Raw genomic sequence first — 19,146 nt, 5'->3', positions numbered from 1 at the left:
ATGATGTTCAACAAACATCCTAGAGTCAGAAAGACAAATATGTGTTCTCTCTAATGTGTGGACCCTGCATTTTAAAATAAAGTAATAATACATGAAAGTGTAAAAGGGAATGTTTGGGTAGAGGAAAAAGACAGAGAAGGGGTCCGGGGAGATGAGAAAAAAAGGAAGGGGCTGAAACATATGATAAAGATATGTAAAAATATCATAATAAAACACATTGGTTTTATGTGTTTATATAATGAATACACACTAACAGTAAACAAAAAAATAGATCATATCATGAAATAATTTGTTTGTTACACATATAAATTTTCTAACAAGAAGTAAAGATTAAGGAATATTTTGTTTTAATACTAGTATGCTAACATATTTGTACATTAAAATTGTTTAGAAAAGTAACACAATGAGTTGAAGGCTCTTCTCCACTTTTTCTTCTAACAGGTTTCGAGTGTCTGGTTTTGAGTTAAGGTCTTTGACCCACTTGGACTTTAGTTTTGTGCAGGGTGTTAGATATGGGCATATTTGCATTTTCCTACATGTAGACATCCAATTAGACCAGCACTATTTGTTGAAGATGCTATCTCTTTTACATTGTATGGTTTGGTTTCTTTGTCAAAAATCAAGTATCAAAAGGTGTGTGGGTTTGTTTCTGGCTCTTCGATTCGGTTCCATTGATCCACCATTCTGATTCTATGCCAATACCATGCAGTTTTTATTACTGTTGCTCTGTAATACAGCTTGAGATCAGGGATCAAGACACCTCCAGAAGGTCTTTTTATAGGTTGCAGCCCATCTTGATGAGATCTGATAGGCTGTGTCAGATGGTAGTAGGTCATTCTCTCCTATCAGTGCATAATAATAAAACAAGCATAACGAAATTTTATAAGAAAATTAATTCAAATGAAACAGTAATGACCCCTATTTTCTCATAGAGAGACCTCTGGAGAAATAGCAATGAAAGAATACAAACTGATTCATGGCTGCAGCAATCCATGTTGATAATCCTGTGGCTAGTCCTGCATCCACTCTGGTAGAATTTACTGTGACAATGGCCACTCTCAGCTGCTCCATCGTAGTATCGAATTCTCCAGTCCAATTACCTAAAATATAGCTCGACAATTGTTTAGACAGATTTGCAGCACAGGAAAAATTCTCATGTTATATGCTAGTGACTCAAAGTCCAGCATATTTTCATTGACAGCCAAGTTGAGCGATTTGCCATAGGGTATCAATTTGCTCCTGCACGAGGTCAATCCTCTGATTAAACACCATCAAGCTTCCTTTTAGTTGAGCATTAATTCCTTTATGTACAACTAAGGCATGAGCTACATTGGCTAAATGATTATTCAGGGTCTGAGCAGTCTGCCCAGTATGACTCATGGCTAATGCCCCAGTGGTAGCTCCAACAGCCGCCAATGAGATGGTAGTAACAATGGTGGCTGTAGTTCCAAGATCCCTTTTCTGTCTGAAGAGAGTCATAGCGTGAGGGGCATCAACGGGCACAGGCACCCAGTGAGGCATGCGAGTAACCAGGGCATACCTAAATTTACTAGCATTCCATCATTGGGCAAAAAAGCAAGTATCATTACCACAATTACTTGGCTCTATCTGGCTAATAATGAATAAAAATGGGGGATATAGACAAACAGGTGTGGGCTTATAGGAAATATTATGAGAAGCCTTAACCCCCTCGTTGAAACATCCTGTGTCAGTTCTAGAACTAGCAGTGGTGGTGTCCGAGGTCTGAGTAGGTTCAGGAAACCATTGCCCCCAGGGACGAGACGTGTTGGTCTCCTTGGTTTGCCTGTGGTATATATGCAAGATTAGAGTCTCACAACAGTGTGATGCAGCCATGATCATTCAGGCCTTTACAGCCATTGAAGCAGGACATTCTCCCCAAGCACGGTTGGATACCATAAAAAGCTAAAATGTTACGCTCAGGATGCGAGGCTAAGCACTGCACTCAGGGTCAGCCGCTTTCGACCCAGAGAAGAGCATGTCTGATTGCATGCGGGTTGATGCCCCAGGTCCTGCCTCTGAGAAAAAGGTATCAGACGGGTCTGATGCTCTTTGGGTGGATGACACCTAAATGAACATCGGTACAAAGTCCCAATTTATTTCTAATATCAGAGATCAGACCTCTACTCTTGCCTGATGCGTCTAAAACAAAAAGGGGGAACTGTAGAGAGCTGCGGAATGCTATGCCTTAAAGATGGAGCTGGTTTCCGCCTTCCACCCTCCCGATGGTGAGTGCTCTCTGTCACGAACAACTCCACATTTGGCTAAGGCTGAGGATCTGGCTTGCTTCCATGTATGTGGACCTATCTGCATTGCCCACGTGGCACGCCTGGGTTGGCTACCCAGAGGCTATTTAAGCTGTGGGCTGGCTTTCCCCAGGGTCAGATGATTGTTCAAGGTTCCTGAATAAACTGCATTGAAAAAAAAAAAGAATACAAACTGTGCATTAAAATTGTTGCTTAGGGTAAAATTTAGTAAATGTCATTTTTAAGTGAAAAATAGATTTTTTTCTGTTGAGTCACAATGGAAAATTCACCTACTAGGAGACTTTGCAGCTGCATGGGATTGTAATATTATATTCCTGTTAGATAACTCATTGGACTGTCATCATTTTTATGACATATACATTCATATGTATAGAATACGGTGGACATTATGTAAAAGGCTAAGATTTGGTCCTAAGATGCATTAGTAGTGGCCCTAGTTTCAAAGTAAACACTGTGCTGATTTATAGACAAAAATCTCTACATGATTTTCCAGTGAACACGGTATACTCATAGGAACTACATTGGCTTAACAGAACTTAAAAATCAAAACAGCATAATAATGTGGTTTTATTCACATGAGTCTATTGTAGAGAATTGCTCATCGCCTCTGATAGCTCTGTTTATAATTCTAGCAAGTACAAAGATTGCTTCTGCCACCATAGTAAAAGTTTAATCTGGATATAAAAATTTAATTCTGAGAGGAAACTTAGTGGAATAAGTAAAATGGAAGTGAGCCACAGAGAGAACTTCAATAGGATCCCTATGATGTGGTGAAAAGTGAATTGACATGTTATAAACTAAAATGCAGTGATTAAACCCACAGTCCTAACAGGTCTATTTTTGTATTACACTAGATGAAATCCCTATTGACTGCTGACTTTTAAATTTGCAGTTCTTTGATCATAAGGTCTTTTATACAATAAATCTTGTAATATTCCTTATACTTCCACAGCACTTCACTTAGACATACCAGGATGTCATGAATTTTGTTATACTTATATTCACATGTTCATTTTTCTTTTTTTAATTTAAATTTATTTTTATAACTTATTCATTTTACATCCCAAATATAGTCCATTCCTTTCTTGCCTCCTTGTCCAACCTTCCCTCCTCTTCCCCCTGTTCCCCATTTCTTAGAGAAGGGGAGCCTTCCTCCAGGACCAACTGACCCAAGCCTATCAGTTCTCATGAGGATTGCCTGCATCTTCTTCCCCTGTTGCCTAGAATGTCCTTCCTCGATGAGCGGGAAGTAATCAAAAAACAGCAACAGAGTCCATGTCAGGGACAGCCCCTGCTCTCCTTACTAGGGAACCCACATCAAGACTGAGCTGTCAATCAGCTACATCTGAGCAGGGGGTCTAGGTCCTCTCTAGGCATGTTCCTTGGTTGGGGCATCAGTCTATGCAGAAGATTGTATTTTAATTATACTTCCCTCATCCCTCTCCTTCTTCAATATCCTTCAATATAACCCTTTCTGTTCTCCTTCAAATTTGTAGACTCTGTGTTTTTGTTTTTGTTTTTATCATAGCATCCTTTAAAAACATTTACATTGAATTTTACAAATACAGAATGCAATTGTTTTGTTATGTATATGACTATACAAAATATCTTCTATGTTTAATACAACAGTGTATTCACTGTGTAGAAGTCCTTGTCTGGAAACAGTGCTTAGTGGACAATCTGTGCTATCAACAGAATTTGGACATGGCACATGGTAATATTTCCCTAATTGATTTAAAGTGATTTAGTATTTTCAAAGAGAGATATCTATAGTTCACATATGTTTATGGAGAAATGACTAGCTGTATATTTTATATATTTTCTTTAGTGTTTAAGGTTTTAAATGCTCACATCATTTAATATTCTCAGTATTTTTAATGTGGAAATGAACTTTATTTATAGATAAAGAATCTCAGCTGGGAAAACAGAAAAACAGAAATGAATTTACGTGTAGTCATTTTGTACAATGACATCTTAGTAGAATAAATATGTTCCTCAAATTTGGTAAATTATGTAGAAAATACGGTTCTATCAAATCTTAGTTTGAATGCGCTTGAAAAACCCACTTTATAAAGGTGTGTATATAAATGTTGCACGTGTTGAACATTGAATGTTAAACATATGTGTATATGATCATCTCTTTATATACTTGCATGTAGTTAAGAGTCCTAAGATAGATTTAGGTTCATGCATAATCAAATATAAAATATCAAATCTTAATATTCAGTGTTTAAGGGGCTTGTATATAAAATACATGTACATGAAACACACAGAACTAAAACAATAAAGCTAACATCCTCATATACAAGAAAACATATTTATTTTTTGTGTTCTGGGACAATTCACTGAGAATGATTGTTTCTAGATCTATTTATTTGCCTGAAATCTCATTAAATTATTTCTCTGAACAGATGAATAATAAATACCTCATTGTGTAAGTGTACCTTATTCTCATTATCCATTCATCAGTTGGTGGACAATTAGGATATTTCTGCTTCCTGGCTATTATGAATAAGGCATCAGTGAACATGAATGAACAAGTAATATATGTAGAATTATTTGGGTATATTTTCAAGAGTGGTATAGCTGGATTTCGGGGTAGAAATATTTTCAGGTTTTAATGAACTTCCACACTGATTTGCATACTATCCCTACCAGCTGACACTCCCACCATTAATGAGGAAGAGTTCCCTTTTCCCTACATATTTACCAGCATCTTCTGTCAATCATTTTATTAATTTTGAACATTCCTGGCTTTTATATTTTGATATTATAATCACCATATTTCCTCCTTTGCTTTTCCTCATTCCATATTATCTCTGGTATACCCCTTTCTCCCTCTCAAATTCTTGGCCTCTTTTTTTAAAAATTGTTTTTGATGGTGTTATTGTTCTTATTGGTGGTGGTAGTGATGTTGGTGTGTGTGTGTGTGTGTGTGTGTGTGTGTGTGTATGTGTGTGCATTCCTAACTACTTGATTACAAACATGACCTGAACAAGGATGACACCAAGAGACATGTTAACACAGTTGGGGGAGTCACAGCCGTTCTAACTAGGGTAAGATAACATCTCAAAGTAGTTTTAGTTTTTATCTCCCTGTTGGTTAAGGATGTTGAATAGTTTTAAAGCACTTTTCAGTTATCTGTGTTTCATCTCTTGCAAAATCTTTGCTTAGCTCTATACTCCATTTTAAGATTTTTTTTTTCCTCAATGTATAGGTAGCTAGTAAAGAAACAGCACTGGGGAGGGTCCTCCTGCCAAGAAAGGAGATATAGACTGTAATGCTTTGAAGTAGTACAGTGTAAATTAGAACAGAAAAAGGGTGTGGGAGGGATAACTAACACTACAGCTTTTTCAAAACCCCATTTTGAAACCCACTGCTCAAGAAGTACCCTAAAGTTCATACAACATATATGTAAAGAATTTCAATGGAATTACCATATAATGGAGGGTGATTGTTGTCCAATTAGGAATCATATGCTAGCTATCAAATAAAATCTGCAGTATGAGGAATGTGTTTCATAATTTTAGTCATTGCTCAAAAGAATCCTATAGACTTCCAAAATTGTACAGGTCACTGCCAATGTTATGATTAGCCTCCATAGACTCATTTGTTGAAGGCACCTCATACTTATGGCATAGAACATAGAGAAGTCAAGCTTCACCCCTACTAGTTAACATTCATGATGCTATAAGATACTACACACACTATCAAAGAAGACAAGCAATCATCTATCTAAATGGAACCACCAATAATTACCACTTGTCAGCAAGATGTGCTCTTTGGTGAAATAGTGTCGAGAATAATAGGAAACAGCAATCTACTTCTATCGGACATAAGGCCCACTCTATGTGGTAGAATCCATGTCTGATACTGTCGATGAGGCGAAGAACTGGAGACTACATAGGGCAAGAGCCCTGGGGGAACATTTACTACTATTATCTGCTAAAGGGACATAGCAAGAATGTGACTCTTACTTACATATTACCATACACATAGTTCAGTGTATCCATCAGTGCTCATCGGAGGGGCTTCTTCTTGCAGTAGGTGATAATTAACACAGAGGCCCACCACTGGATGATGAGCCAAGATTTAGAGACTTTGGAGTGCTTAGCCATGAACGGGATAGCTTTAACACATCCCTCCTCTCAATGCTCAGGATTCAGTGTGAAAACAAGTGACAGGACGATTGTAAGAACCAGAGGTGGTAGATAGTTTTAAGGAAATAACATTTTCTAGACAGAATAGGACAGATGCACATAAGAATTCACTGTGACCTGCACAAGCTACAGGCAGGCAAGATCTCAGCATGGGAGAGGTAAAATGAGCACTTGTCCCACTCCTGTACAAGAAGCTATTGCAAATAATAGCTTCTAAGAGAGGAAAAAAATCACTTTTCTTCAATGGAGTAACACTGGGTTTATCGATCACACTCCAGGACAGGCTCCACCCTTGGGACTCATTGGGCAATATAAATCAAACTCTGTTTTTCACTGGCTTTATCTTTACATTTCTCTTTCTTTTTCTTTTTAAGAAAGAGGAAGAAAGTGAAGTTTGGTACATATGGAAGCAAGGAAGATCTGGAAGGAACTGGGGGATGAGAAGGAATACCATAAAATATTTTGTATTATATTCTCAAAAACAAGGACAATTTTAAAACAGTAAAATAAAAAGCATGTGTAATGGTTTCACTGTAGAAGTGCTGTATTAAGTGGATCAGAGAGAAGATTTAGAGAGAGATTTTCATTAACATTTCAAAACTGAAGTCAAATTTTATAAATGAAGTTACTGCATTTTGATCTCTTAAATGTCCAGCTCCTATAAAATTATGCTGTGCATAATGACTAATAAGCATTTGTTGAATAGAAGGATGGATAATTTGTCAATGGCCAGCCTTTATTTAGATCATGATGTTACTTATCTGAGGTAGATATTTAAAAACTTCTACAGAAAACTTCCTCAGGCAATGGTACTTCCCTTCAGTGAACTATTATTATGTGCTAAATTAGTCCTATGTAAGCACCTAATTGGACACATATAACCAAAGGAGGGGGTGTGGAAATCTTCAAGAAAACAACTTGTGTTTTCTTGCCTTAGTCACTGTACAATCACAGAGCATTCCAACATACCGGCTTTTACGTAATAGACACATAGCACTAGGAGAAACAGTGGACATGCAGCTCTGTAAAACTGACTGCCCTGGTCTTTGTCATTATGGACACAAGCAATAAGCAAGAAGACAACCATGTAAATACAACATGAGACTAGTAAACCAATCGTGTGATCAGTGCCTTAGCAAAAGGAATGCGCATAGAAAGTTTGCGAGTGGAATCAACCACTACACACAGTGATCAGAGAAGGAAGTTTTGAGGAACTACCATTTCATAGTAAAATCTGAAAGTTGCTGGAGTTGAATGGATTATCTGTGTCAGCAAGCTTCTATGCCATTAAAGAACGGTACAAAGGGGATCCTGTACCCTTGCTAAGTGCCATCAGTAGAACTGGAGGTACTGCCATCAGTACCTCCAGGTTGATGCCTGGATATAAACCTGGAAGCATTCCATATACTACAAAATTATTTTGTGACACCATCTTTTTACCCAGTTCACCCAAATGCTAACACAGCTGCCTATTTATAAAGAAATGGGGTCCGAGGATTGTTCAATGTTCCTGAATAAACTGCATTGAAAAAAAAAAAAGAAAAAAGAAAAATGAGTTAAAGTGCACAACATGATTTCATGTGTTCTGACTACAGTTATGCTTTTGTTTGATTTATTTGTTTTATGCACATTTCCTAGGACAGTCCACTGGTCTTACAGTCTGACAGAAATGTTACAGTGAATGCAAGAAACCACATGGGGCAACTCACTGGACAGCTGACAGTCGGTGAGTGTTTGGAGGTAAAGTTTGCTCATTCTGTCTTACTCCGTTTTTATGGCCTGTGGCCAAGTTGAAGCCATTTTACTTCTCTAATATATAAGCGGATCTCTCATTGCAGTCCAGTCAACTTACATGTAATCTAAAATGGCCCAGAATTAATTATGATTTCCACAACTGAGTAATTTATTAGTATGTTACAATGGGACAAAATTACATTACATTTGCTATGGTAGCCATTGCTCCTAAATATCAAAATGTACATTTGTCCCTGAAATATTTTCATAGCATATCAAAATAGACTTAGAAAGCAAAAGCACATGAGGTGACCTGACAGCATGATGTGATATCATGATGTCTAAGTTTCCTTCAACTTAGGAGAGTAATTACCAATGAACATTACCTTCATATGTATGTGTGTATACAATCTTATAATTATTATTATAATAAATGTTATTTCAGTTTCTGTCAAACCTTTTTACTGAAATTATGTATGAAGGATTAAAAGAGAAGTTAAAGAAAAAATACTAGTACTTTTGTTTGTTGACTTCTTTTATATTATTGTTGTTATTGTCATTATTATTATTTTACAATTTATTCACATTATATCCAGCGTGTAGTGCCCTCCCTCATCTTCTCTCATCCCCACCTTCCCTCCCTCTTCTCCTCTATCCATTTCCCCTAGTCCACTGATAGGCAAAGTCTTGCTCCCCTACTATCTGACCCTAGCCTATCAGGTCTCAACAGGACTGCATGAATCCTCTTCCTCTTTGGGCTGGTTAGGTCGCAGCCAGGGGAAAGTGATCAAAGAGCAGGCAATGGAGTTCAAGGCAGAGACTGTTCCTGCTCCCCTTACTAGGATACCCACACAAAGACTGAGCTGCCTATGGGCTACGTCTCAGCATGGGCACTAGGTCCATGGGCAGAGCTTTTTTGGCTTTGTTTGTCTCTTTGTGGAACTCCTGTTCCCCCCGGGTCTTTCTATTTCTCCCTTCTTCTATTAGGCTCCTTGTGTTTTGTCCAAAGTTTACCTGTGGGTTTCTGCTTATCAGCTTTGATAACCTACTGGGTGGAGTCTTTTAGAGGACATCTGTGATAGGCTCCTATTCCATCCCTTCTGCCACTTCTGGTGCCTATCCTGTTTGCCTTTCTGAATGAGAATTAAAAATCATTGCTAGGGTCCTCCTTGTTTAGCTTCTTAGGGAATATAGATTTTTCTGTGTTTTTCGGTATTATGTGGCTAATATCCACTTACATGTGAGTATATACATGCACCTCTTTCTGCTTCTGAGTTACCTCACCAGGATGATTTTTTCTAGTTCCCACCATTCACCTGCAAATTTCATCATTTCCTTTTATTGTTTTTTTTGTTTGTTTGTTTAGCTCAGATTCTTTTATTAATTAATTTTTATTTATTACAATTTATTCGCTTTATATCCCAGCTGTAGCCTCCTCCCTCCTCCCCTCCCAATCCCATCCTTCCTATCTCGTTTTCTTCCATGCCCCTCCCAGAATCCACTGATAGGGGAAGTCCTACTCCCCTTCATGATGATCTTTTCTAGTTCCCACCATTTGCTTGCAAGTTTTATGATTTAATAGGTTTTTTTTTGTTTTTTTTTCTTGTAGGTAAAGTTTATAAACCAGAATCATTCTGTTCAAATTTAAAATAGATTTTTTCTTTTCCATAATTTTATTTTTCTCATTAGTTACATTTTGTAATTCTGTATCCCAGCTGTATCCCTCTTTCCCTCCCCAATCCCACCCTCCCTCCCTCATCTCCTCCCTGCCCCTTTCCAAGTCCACCAGTAGGGGAGGACCTCCTCCCCTTTCATATGACTCCCTTTTGTCAGGTATTTTCAAGACTGGCTGCAAAGTCCTCCTCTGTGGCCTAACAGTACTGCTCCTTCCTTGGGAGGTGGGGAGGTCAAAGAGCCAGTCATTGAGTTCCTGTTAGTAATAGTCCTTGTTCCCCTTACTATGGGAAACCAATTGATTACTGAGCTATCACGGGTAACATCTGAGCAGAGGTTCTAGGTTTTATCCTCTCATGGACTTTGGTTGAGTGTCCATCTCAGAAAAGACCCTGTGCCCAGATACGTTTGGTCCTTGTGGAGCTCCTATCCTTTCCACATCAAACTCCCCTTCTTTCATATGATTCCCTGCACTCTGCCGAAGGTTTGGTTGTGAGTCTTAGTATCTATTTTGGAGCACTGCTAGGTAGAGTCTTTCAGATGCTTTCTGTGGTAGACTCCTGTCATACGTTCAGTTTTTAATAGCTGAGTAGTATTCCATTGTCTAAATGCAGAAACAATTTCTGTTTCCATTCTTCGGTTGAGGGGCATCTACTTTGTTTCCAAATTCTGGCTATTATGAATAAAGCTGCTATGAACATAACTGAGCAAATGTCTTTCTTGTATGATTGACCATCTTTCCATTACATGTCCAGGCATGGCGTAGCTGGCTCTTGAGGTGGCGCTATTTCCAATTTTCTGAGAAAGTGCCAGATTGATTTCCAAAGTGGTTGTACAAGTTTACATTCCCACCAGCAATGGAGGAGGGTTCCATTTTCTCCACATATTTTTTGACTTTTTTCGTTTTAAGTAATAGGAAGTCATGTAGACCAAATTTGCCCCAAACTGGCTAAGGATAAAGTTGAAATCTTAATCCCCTTAACTCCACCTTCCAGATGGGCTGCTTACATTGAATGCAGTGCTATCATTTTAGTATTTTAGCACTAGCATGCACTGGTAAAGGCTTCCTGCATGCTAGGGAAAAACTCTAATAAGAAAAAAGCCTCTGCCATGTTTGATTTTACTTTTATTATGAAATAAATTTTAATTTAACATTTGATACCATGTGTAATTATTTCACCCGGTTTTTATGAGGAAAAAGACAAATTAAAGTCAGCTGTAACAGTGTAAATTATACATACTTGATATGTGTATAATGCTAAAATATTTTAATATAACATATATGGCCTATGATAAAATTACATGGTACTGTCATGATTTGAGTCATTGTTTACCCAATATGTGAATTTCTATTTTTAAAATTTTTTTAACATTTTGTAGTTTTGTTTTGATTTTTTTTTTTAGAGTCACCTCCTTCACACCTCTTCCTCCATTCTCCCCTCTCATTCTCCTTAGAGAAGGGGAAGGTCAGCCATGGATACCAACCTGGCCTGGCACATTAAACAGCTTCAGAACTAGGGGCATCCTCTCTCACTTAGGCCAGATAAGACAGCCCAGTTAGGGGGAACTGGATCTAAAGGGAGGTATCAGAGTCTGAGAGGTCCCCTGCTCCAGTTGTTGGAGGATCCACATGAGGACCAAGCTGCACATCTGCTACATATGTACAGCGGGCCTAAGAACCAATCCATGCATGCTCTTTGGTTTGGTGGTTTAGTCTCTGTGAGCCCAATGAGCCCAAATTAGTTTTGTGGTTCTATTGTTGAGTCCTTGACCCCTCCAGCTCCTTCAATTCTTCCCCCAACTCTTTCTAAAGAACTACCTGAGCTCTGTCTAATGCTGGACCTGTGTCTCTATCAGCTGCTTGGGGAAGCCTCTCAGAGAAGTTATGTTAGGCTCCTGTCTATAAGCATAGCATGTCTATCTTTATCTACATCTTTTATAATATGTATGCTAGGCCTGGGAGAGGATCAGTTTTCCAATTTGAGAAATGAGTTACCCTATTTTAGTGAAAAATTAATAATAATGCCTAAAAGTAGGTAATTTCAATATTTTAATTGAATTTTAGAAATATACTAATACTTTATATTGTGACATATATAAACAGGAATGTGTCCACTTCCTTTGTAGAAATATATTTTGATAAATATATACTTTAATAAAACTAAAATGTTTAGTTTGTCAGTAAATATCTATTATCATAAATACATATTTTGTCATAAATTAAAATATATTGCTTATGAAAAGGGAGCTTAAAATAAATCGACTAAAAATTAAAGGAATGTGCATATTTCTACATGCACCAGAATCTTCAAGCACTTAATTTTAATTATAATGGCAAATTATAATTGTTTCAGAATACATTAAGCTGGCATGAAGAACTGGGCCTAAATTGAAGAGGTTTTCCAAGTATGAATTTACTCATAGTTAAAAACTCTTAGTAGAATAGAGTTTTGTTTTGCATTCAGTTCACCATCGCTGAAGTGGTTCTTAGTAGAACTGTCAACAGATAAATTAAAAACACTGAGACTATATTGCAAAATCCACTGTCAAATAATAGTTTCATAATTCCTGTCTGTAGAAGTTGTTTGATTACTGGGTATGTAGGTAACAAATGACATCTGCATTCCACTGCATGCTTTTATTCATAAAGCATAAAGAATACATTTTGCTTACAGTTTAACTCTTCTTGCAAACTTTTTCAATGTAATATAAATATTATTCAAACGAGAGAAAACGGAAATGAGAGGGAAAGAAAAGTTGCTTACCTTTAATGAACAATTACATCACCAACTGTTTCTGTGATTAGACAAACATTTAAATAATTAAAATGTAAACTAAAACCTGGTGCTTTCAGCACACTGTTGAAGATGGCCATATTTTTCCATAACTTTGTAACAGTCATTAAACAGAGAACAGAGAAGTACATCAACTATAGAGTGGGTAATATTAAATAATCTTGTATATCCAGGTGTAGCAGGGCACCTGCTTCATCCCAACACTTGAGCAATTGAAGGAAAGAGATAACCATGAGCTTGAAGCCATCCTGTTTACATAATGAATTCTAGGTCAGCAAGAACTACACAGTGAAACCTTTTACATACAAACATACATGTTACACGTCGAAGTCTATGTGGATATCAACCATTTCCGTGGACTAGAAGAACACAACTTATCTTTCTTGGATGTTGTTTACCCTTTTCTAAAATAAGCATGGCACTTAACTTTGAATACTGCCAGGAAGAATGGGAATGGTTTCAGTGTCTTTAAGTGGGAGGTCATAGTTATATGTCATTATTTTGGTGGTGATGATTGTAATTATGATGACATATGAACAATTCCATGACGACTTTCTATAGTATGAGCTTCCTGATGGTACTTAAGGTAAATGGAGCACAACATGACTGTTGCTAAGTATTTAAAGTGTTTATGTAAACATCACAGATATTATACACACACAATATTAAAATTTGAATCTTGGAAAGGTAATTTTCCTTCATATAGAAGTTAAAGATGATTGCATTCTTGCAATAAACTCAGTCAAGGTTCAGTGTAAAAACAAATTGTGGTGACTTACGTGGTAACAATTTAAATATTTTCCTCTTTTTTATTTCCTCATTCATTTTTTGTTTAGGGGCATAGCAGTGATTGTAGTTCTTAGGTATGACACTGTTTTGTTAATGTTAAAATATAAACTCCAAAATCAGCATTAGTTATGGATTAGAATTTTAATTATTCTGCAAATCTCATGTTAACTAACAGTGTATTTATTTTTAATTAACATGAACAGTCAATTTCAATGAATATTAAATACTTTTTCACAATTTATATTTGTATAATATATAGGAAAAATTTTTCATACAAATATTTCACTTGCTTGGTTAGAGTCACAAGGTAGTAATTTGTGGCCACCATGAAGGATATTATTTCCTTATATTCTTTCTCAACCATTTTTTTATTTTGTTTATAGAAGGACTTCAGAAATTTTTTGAGTTATTTATTTGTATCAAACCAAAACCTAAAAAAAAAAAAAAATTACAGGGTAATCTCCTTAGATACCAAAAAAGCCTTTGACAAAATCCAACACCCATTCATGTTTAAAGTTTTGGAGAGATTAGGGATTTATACTTAAACATAATAAAAGCAATTTATTGCAAGCCTATAGCCAAAATCAAACAAAATGGAGAGAAACTTAAATCAATCCCTCTAAAATCAGGGACAGGGCAAGGCTGCTCATTCTCTCCCTATCTCTCCAACATAGTACTTGAAATCCTAGCTAGAGCAATAAGACAACTAAAGGAGATCAAAGGGATACAAATCAGAAAGAAAGAAATCAAAGATTCACTATTTGCAGATCATATGATTGTATACATGAGCAACCCAAAAAAATTCTACCAGAGAACTCCTGCTGATAAACACCTTCAGCAAAGTGGCTGAATAAAAAATTAACACAAAAAAACCTGAAGCCCTTCTTTATATAAAAGACAAATTTAATGAGAAAGAAATTAGGGAAACAACACCCTTCACAATAGACACAAATAACATAAAGTACCTTGGTGCGACTCTAACCAAGAAAGTGAAAGACCAGTACGAAAAATACTTCAAGTTTCTGAAGAAAAAAAATTGAAGAAGATATCAGAAAATGGGAAGATATTCCATACTCACGGATAGGTCGGATTAACATAATGGAAAAGACTATCCTTACCAAAAGCAACCTGCAGATTCAATGCAATACCCATCAAAATACCAACAAAATTTTTAATAGACCTTGAAAGAACAATCTCAATTTCATATGGAAAAACAAAAACCCCGAATAACTAAGACAATTTGTACAATAAAAGATCTTCTGGAGATATCTCCATTATAGAGCAACAATAATAAAAATGGCATGGTACTGGCATACAAACAGACTTGGGGACCTATTGAATCAAATAGAAGACCCAGAAATAAATCAAGACACCTACAGAAACTTAATTGTTGACAAAGCAGCCAAAACAATACAGAGGGGAAAAGACAGTATCTTCAACAAATGGTGCTGGTCTAACCGGATGTAGAAAAATGCATATAGATTCATATTTATTACCAAGTAGATCAATGACCTCAACATAACACCAGACACACTAAATCTATTAGAAGAAAAGAGGGAAGAGCCTTGACCTCATTGGCACAGGAGACCAGAACTTCCTGAACAGAGTACCAACAGCATAGGATCTGATCAACAGTTAATAAATGGGACCTCATGAAACTGAAAAGCTTCTCTAAAGCAAAGGACACAGTCATCAGAACAAAATGACAGCCTATAGACTCAGAAAAGATATTAACCAACTCTACATCTGACAGAGGACTAATATCCAGAATTTACAAATAATTGAGAAGTTAAACACCAACAAAACAGGTTAATCCAATTAAAAATGAGGTACAGAGCTAAACAGAGTATTCACAACAGAGGAATGGCAGAAAAATATTTAAATATGTTCAATGTCCTTTTCATTTAGGAAATGCAAATCAAACGACTGTGAGGTCTCACCTGACACCCATCAGAATGGCTAAGATAAAAAACTCAAGGGTTCCTGACTTTTTCCCTTTTATCTCCTTCTTCTGATGCCCATCCTCTTTGCCTTTCTGGATAGAAATTGAACATTTTAGCAAGAGTCTTCCCTCTTGATTAGTTTCTTTAGGAGTACAGATTTTAGCAGGTTTATCCTATATTATATGTCTATATGAGTGAGTATAAACTGTGTGCGTCTTTCTGCTTCTGGGATAGCTCACTCAGGATGATCTTTTCCAGATCCCACCATTTACCTGCAAGTTTCATGATTTCCTTGTTTGTTTGTTTGTTTGTTTTTCAGTGTTCTCTTTTATTTATTATTATTATTATTATTAGTTACATTTTATTAACTCTGTATCCCAGCTGTATCCTGCTCCCTTCTTCCCTCCCAATCCCACCCTCCTTCCCTCATTTCCTCCCGCCCCTTTCCAAGTCCACGGACTGGGGAGGACCTCCTCCCCTTTCCTCTGACCCTGTTTTATCAGATATCTTCAGGACTGGCTGCAAAGTCCAGACGAAGCTCATGGTAGCTCAGTAACCAATTGGTTTCCCATAGTAAGGGGAACAGGGATTATTTCTGACAGGAACTCAATGGCAAGCTCTTTGACCTCCCCATCCCCCAAGGGAGGAGCAGTCTTGCTAGGCCACAGTGGACTTCCTTGTTTTTTAGTACTGAGTAATATTCCATTGTGTAGATGTACCACAATTTCTGTATCTATTCCTCCATTGAGGAGCATCTGGGTTGTTTCCAGATTCTGGCTATTACAAATAAGGCTACTACAAACATGGTTGAGCAAATGTCCTTATTGTGTACTTCAGCTTCTTTTGGATATATGCCTAGGAGTGGTATAGCTGGATCTTGAGGAAGACTATCAATGCAGATGCTGAGACTTATGGGCAACCTTTGGGCAGAGTGCAGGGAATCTTAGGAAAAAAGTGGGAAACAGTAAGACCTGGACGAGAGGAACTCCACAAGGAGAGCAACAGAACCAAAACTTCTGAGCCCAGGGATCTTTCCTGAGACTGATACTCCAACCAAGGACTATATATGGAGATAACCTAAGACCCCTGCACAGATGTAGCCCACGGCAGTTCAGTATCCAAGTGGGTTCCACTGTAATAGGAACAGGGACTGTCTGACATGAACTGATTGGCCTGCTCTTTAATTATCTCCCCCTGAGGGGGAAGTAGCATTACCAGGCTACAGAAGAAGACAATGCAGCCACTCCTGATGAGACCTAATTGACTAGGGACAGAAGAAAGGAAAAGAAGACCTCCCCTATCAGTGGACTTGGGGAGGGGCATGCATGCAGAGGATGGAGGAAGGGAGAGATTGGGAGAGGAGGAGGGAGGGAACCACAGGGGGGATACAAAGTGAATAAAGTATAATTAATAAGAATTAAAATAATAAATAGATAAATAAATAAATAAATAAATAAATAAATAAATACTCAAGGGTTGATGTATGCTGGAGAGGTTGTGGAGAAAGGGGAACCCACTTCCATTGCTGGTGGGAATGTAACCTTGTAAAACCACTTTGGAAATCAATCTGGCACTTTTTGAGAAAATTAAGAATAGTGTTACCTCAAGATCCAGGTATTCTACTTCTAGGCATATACCCAAAAGATGTCCCACCATTTCGTAAGAACACTTGCTCAACTATGTTCATAGCAGCTTTATTTGTAATAACCAGAATCTGGAAACAACCTAGATGATCCTCAAAAGGAATGAATACAGAAAGTATGATACTTTTATACAATAGAATACTACTCAAAAATTAAAAACAAGGAAATCATGAAATTTGCAGGCAAATGGTAGGAACTAGAAAAGATCATCCTGAGTGAGGTTACCCAGAGGCAGAAAGAAGCGTATGGTATGTACTCACTTATGTGGATATTAGTCACATAATATAGGATAAACATACTAAAATCTATAGTCCTAAAGAAGCTAAACAACAAGTAGGACCCTGAAGGGCAAACAGGGTAGACATCAGAAGTAGAAGACAAGGAATAGGACAGGTGTCTTCCACAAGGACCTTTGAAAGGCTCTACCCACCAGGTTATTGAAGGAGATGCAGAGACTCATAACCAAACTTTGGGCAGAGTACCAAAAACCTTATGGAAGAAGAGGGAGATAAAAAGACCTGGAGGGGACAGGAACTCCACAAGAAGAAAACAGGTCCAGGGAGGCCTGCGGAGACCTATACTCCAACCAAAGACCATGGAGAATATGTAGAACCCCTTTTTCAGAGGAATTCAATAGGCTGCTCAGTTTCCAAGTGGGTTCCCTAGAAAGGGATACAGGGGCTGTCTCTGACATGAACTCAGTGGCTGACTCTTTGATCACTTCCCCCTGGGAGTGCAGCCTTACCAGGACACAGAGGAAGATGATGCAGCCAGCCTTAATGAGACCTGATAGGCTAGGGTCTGATGGAAGGGGAGAAGGTCGTAATCAATCAGTGAACTAGAAAAAGGGCATAGTTGGAGAAGAGGGAGTGTGAGTTGGACCGAGAGGAGATAAGGGAGGCGGTGCAGTGGGAATACAAAGTGAATAAATTGTAATAAATAAATAAAAAGAAAATACTACATATGTTTGAATATACACACACATTTGTGTGTATGTATATATGCATACATATGCATATATACATAAAACCTTTAAATTTTTTTAAAATTTTTATGAATTACAGTTTATTCACTTTGTATACCCCCTGTATCTCCCTCCCTCCTCCCCTCCCAATCTTACCCACCCTCCCCCTTCTCCACCCATGCTCCTCCCCCAGTCCTCTTATAAGGGAGGTCCTCTTCCCTTTCTTTCTAACCCTAGTCTATCAGGTCTCATGAAGAGTGGCCGCATTGTCTTTCTCTGTAGCCTGGTAAATTATACTTAAACTGAATCTTTTTAGTCTTTGGGTATAAAACTTAATTTGACATATAGTTTTTTGAACTCATAAAGATCCATATTTTTCTTAAAATATACTATTTAATATCAGAATTTGCCCAAGTCTACAATCCTGATTTACCATGGTAATTCTAACTTCGGAAGTGATAAACAGATGCAAGTTTCTTCCTCCAAATTGATCTTCTAATAAAGCTGATAGAAAGGAGTGTGATTGTTGTTGAGAAGGTTAAAGGAAGTACAATATCCCCAGTTCAAACTTTTTGAAGAAAAAGCAAAACCTTTCCTAAACAAGATTCAGGTCAACATTTTTTAATTATTTGATCTATTGTTTTAAGGTTAACAATATTCATTTTGGTATATGGGGAAAATGGAGTGTGGTTTAGGTATGATATGATAACATTATTCATAACTTTCAAATAATGTAGATTAAGCTATGGGCCATCTGTGTGAAGCATATTTGATATTGTTGGAAGTCATTGTAATGCAACATATAGAATAAAAGTTATTTCTTGTGGAATTGTAAATAAATTGTAAATTGTAGTTTTAATAGAACATTTGTAACTTATACTTCTGTAATGGGTTTGAATATAAATGTAAATATACACTTATGCATGTGATAACAATTAATGAAAAAAGGAAGAAATGGATTTAAAAGAGAGCAAGAAGAGATATAAAGGAGAATTTAGGGAGAAAGAAGCGAAGAAACAAATTATGTAATCATATAATCATTTCAAAAACAAAAAAAATTACTTTTTTTCATTTTTATTATTAGTTACATTTTATTAACTCTGTATCCCACCTGTATCCCACTGCCTCATTCCTTCCCAATCCCACCCTCCTTCCCTCA

General features: G+C 37.2%; 1 protein-coding gene across 1 annotated transcript in view; it reads left to right on the top strand.

Moving 5' to 3' along the window:
- Positions 1-19,146, top strand: part of Sgcz (sarcoglycan zeta) — a 1,178,138-nt gene that overhangs the window by 1,033,921 nt on the left and 125,071 nt on the right. The window contains exon 4 of the mRNA XM_060381620.1: positions 8,084-8,171. Coding sequence (XP_060237603.1) covers positions 8,084-8,171 — 88 coding nt within the window. The remainder of the gene's footprint in view (positions 1-8,083; positions 8,172-19,146) is intronic.

Source organism: Meriones unguiculatus, chromosome 4 (assembly GCF_030254825.1).
Source record: "Meriones unguiculatus strain TT.TT164.6M chromosome 4, Bangor_MerUng_6.1, whole genome shotgun sequence".
Taxonomy (NCBI): Eukaryota; Metazoa; Chordata; class Mammalia; order Rodentia; family Muridae; genus Meriones; species Meriones unguiculatus.
Note: the sequence above shows the minus strand (reverse complement) of the source record. Positions and strands in the feature narration are given on the sequence as shown.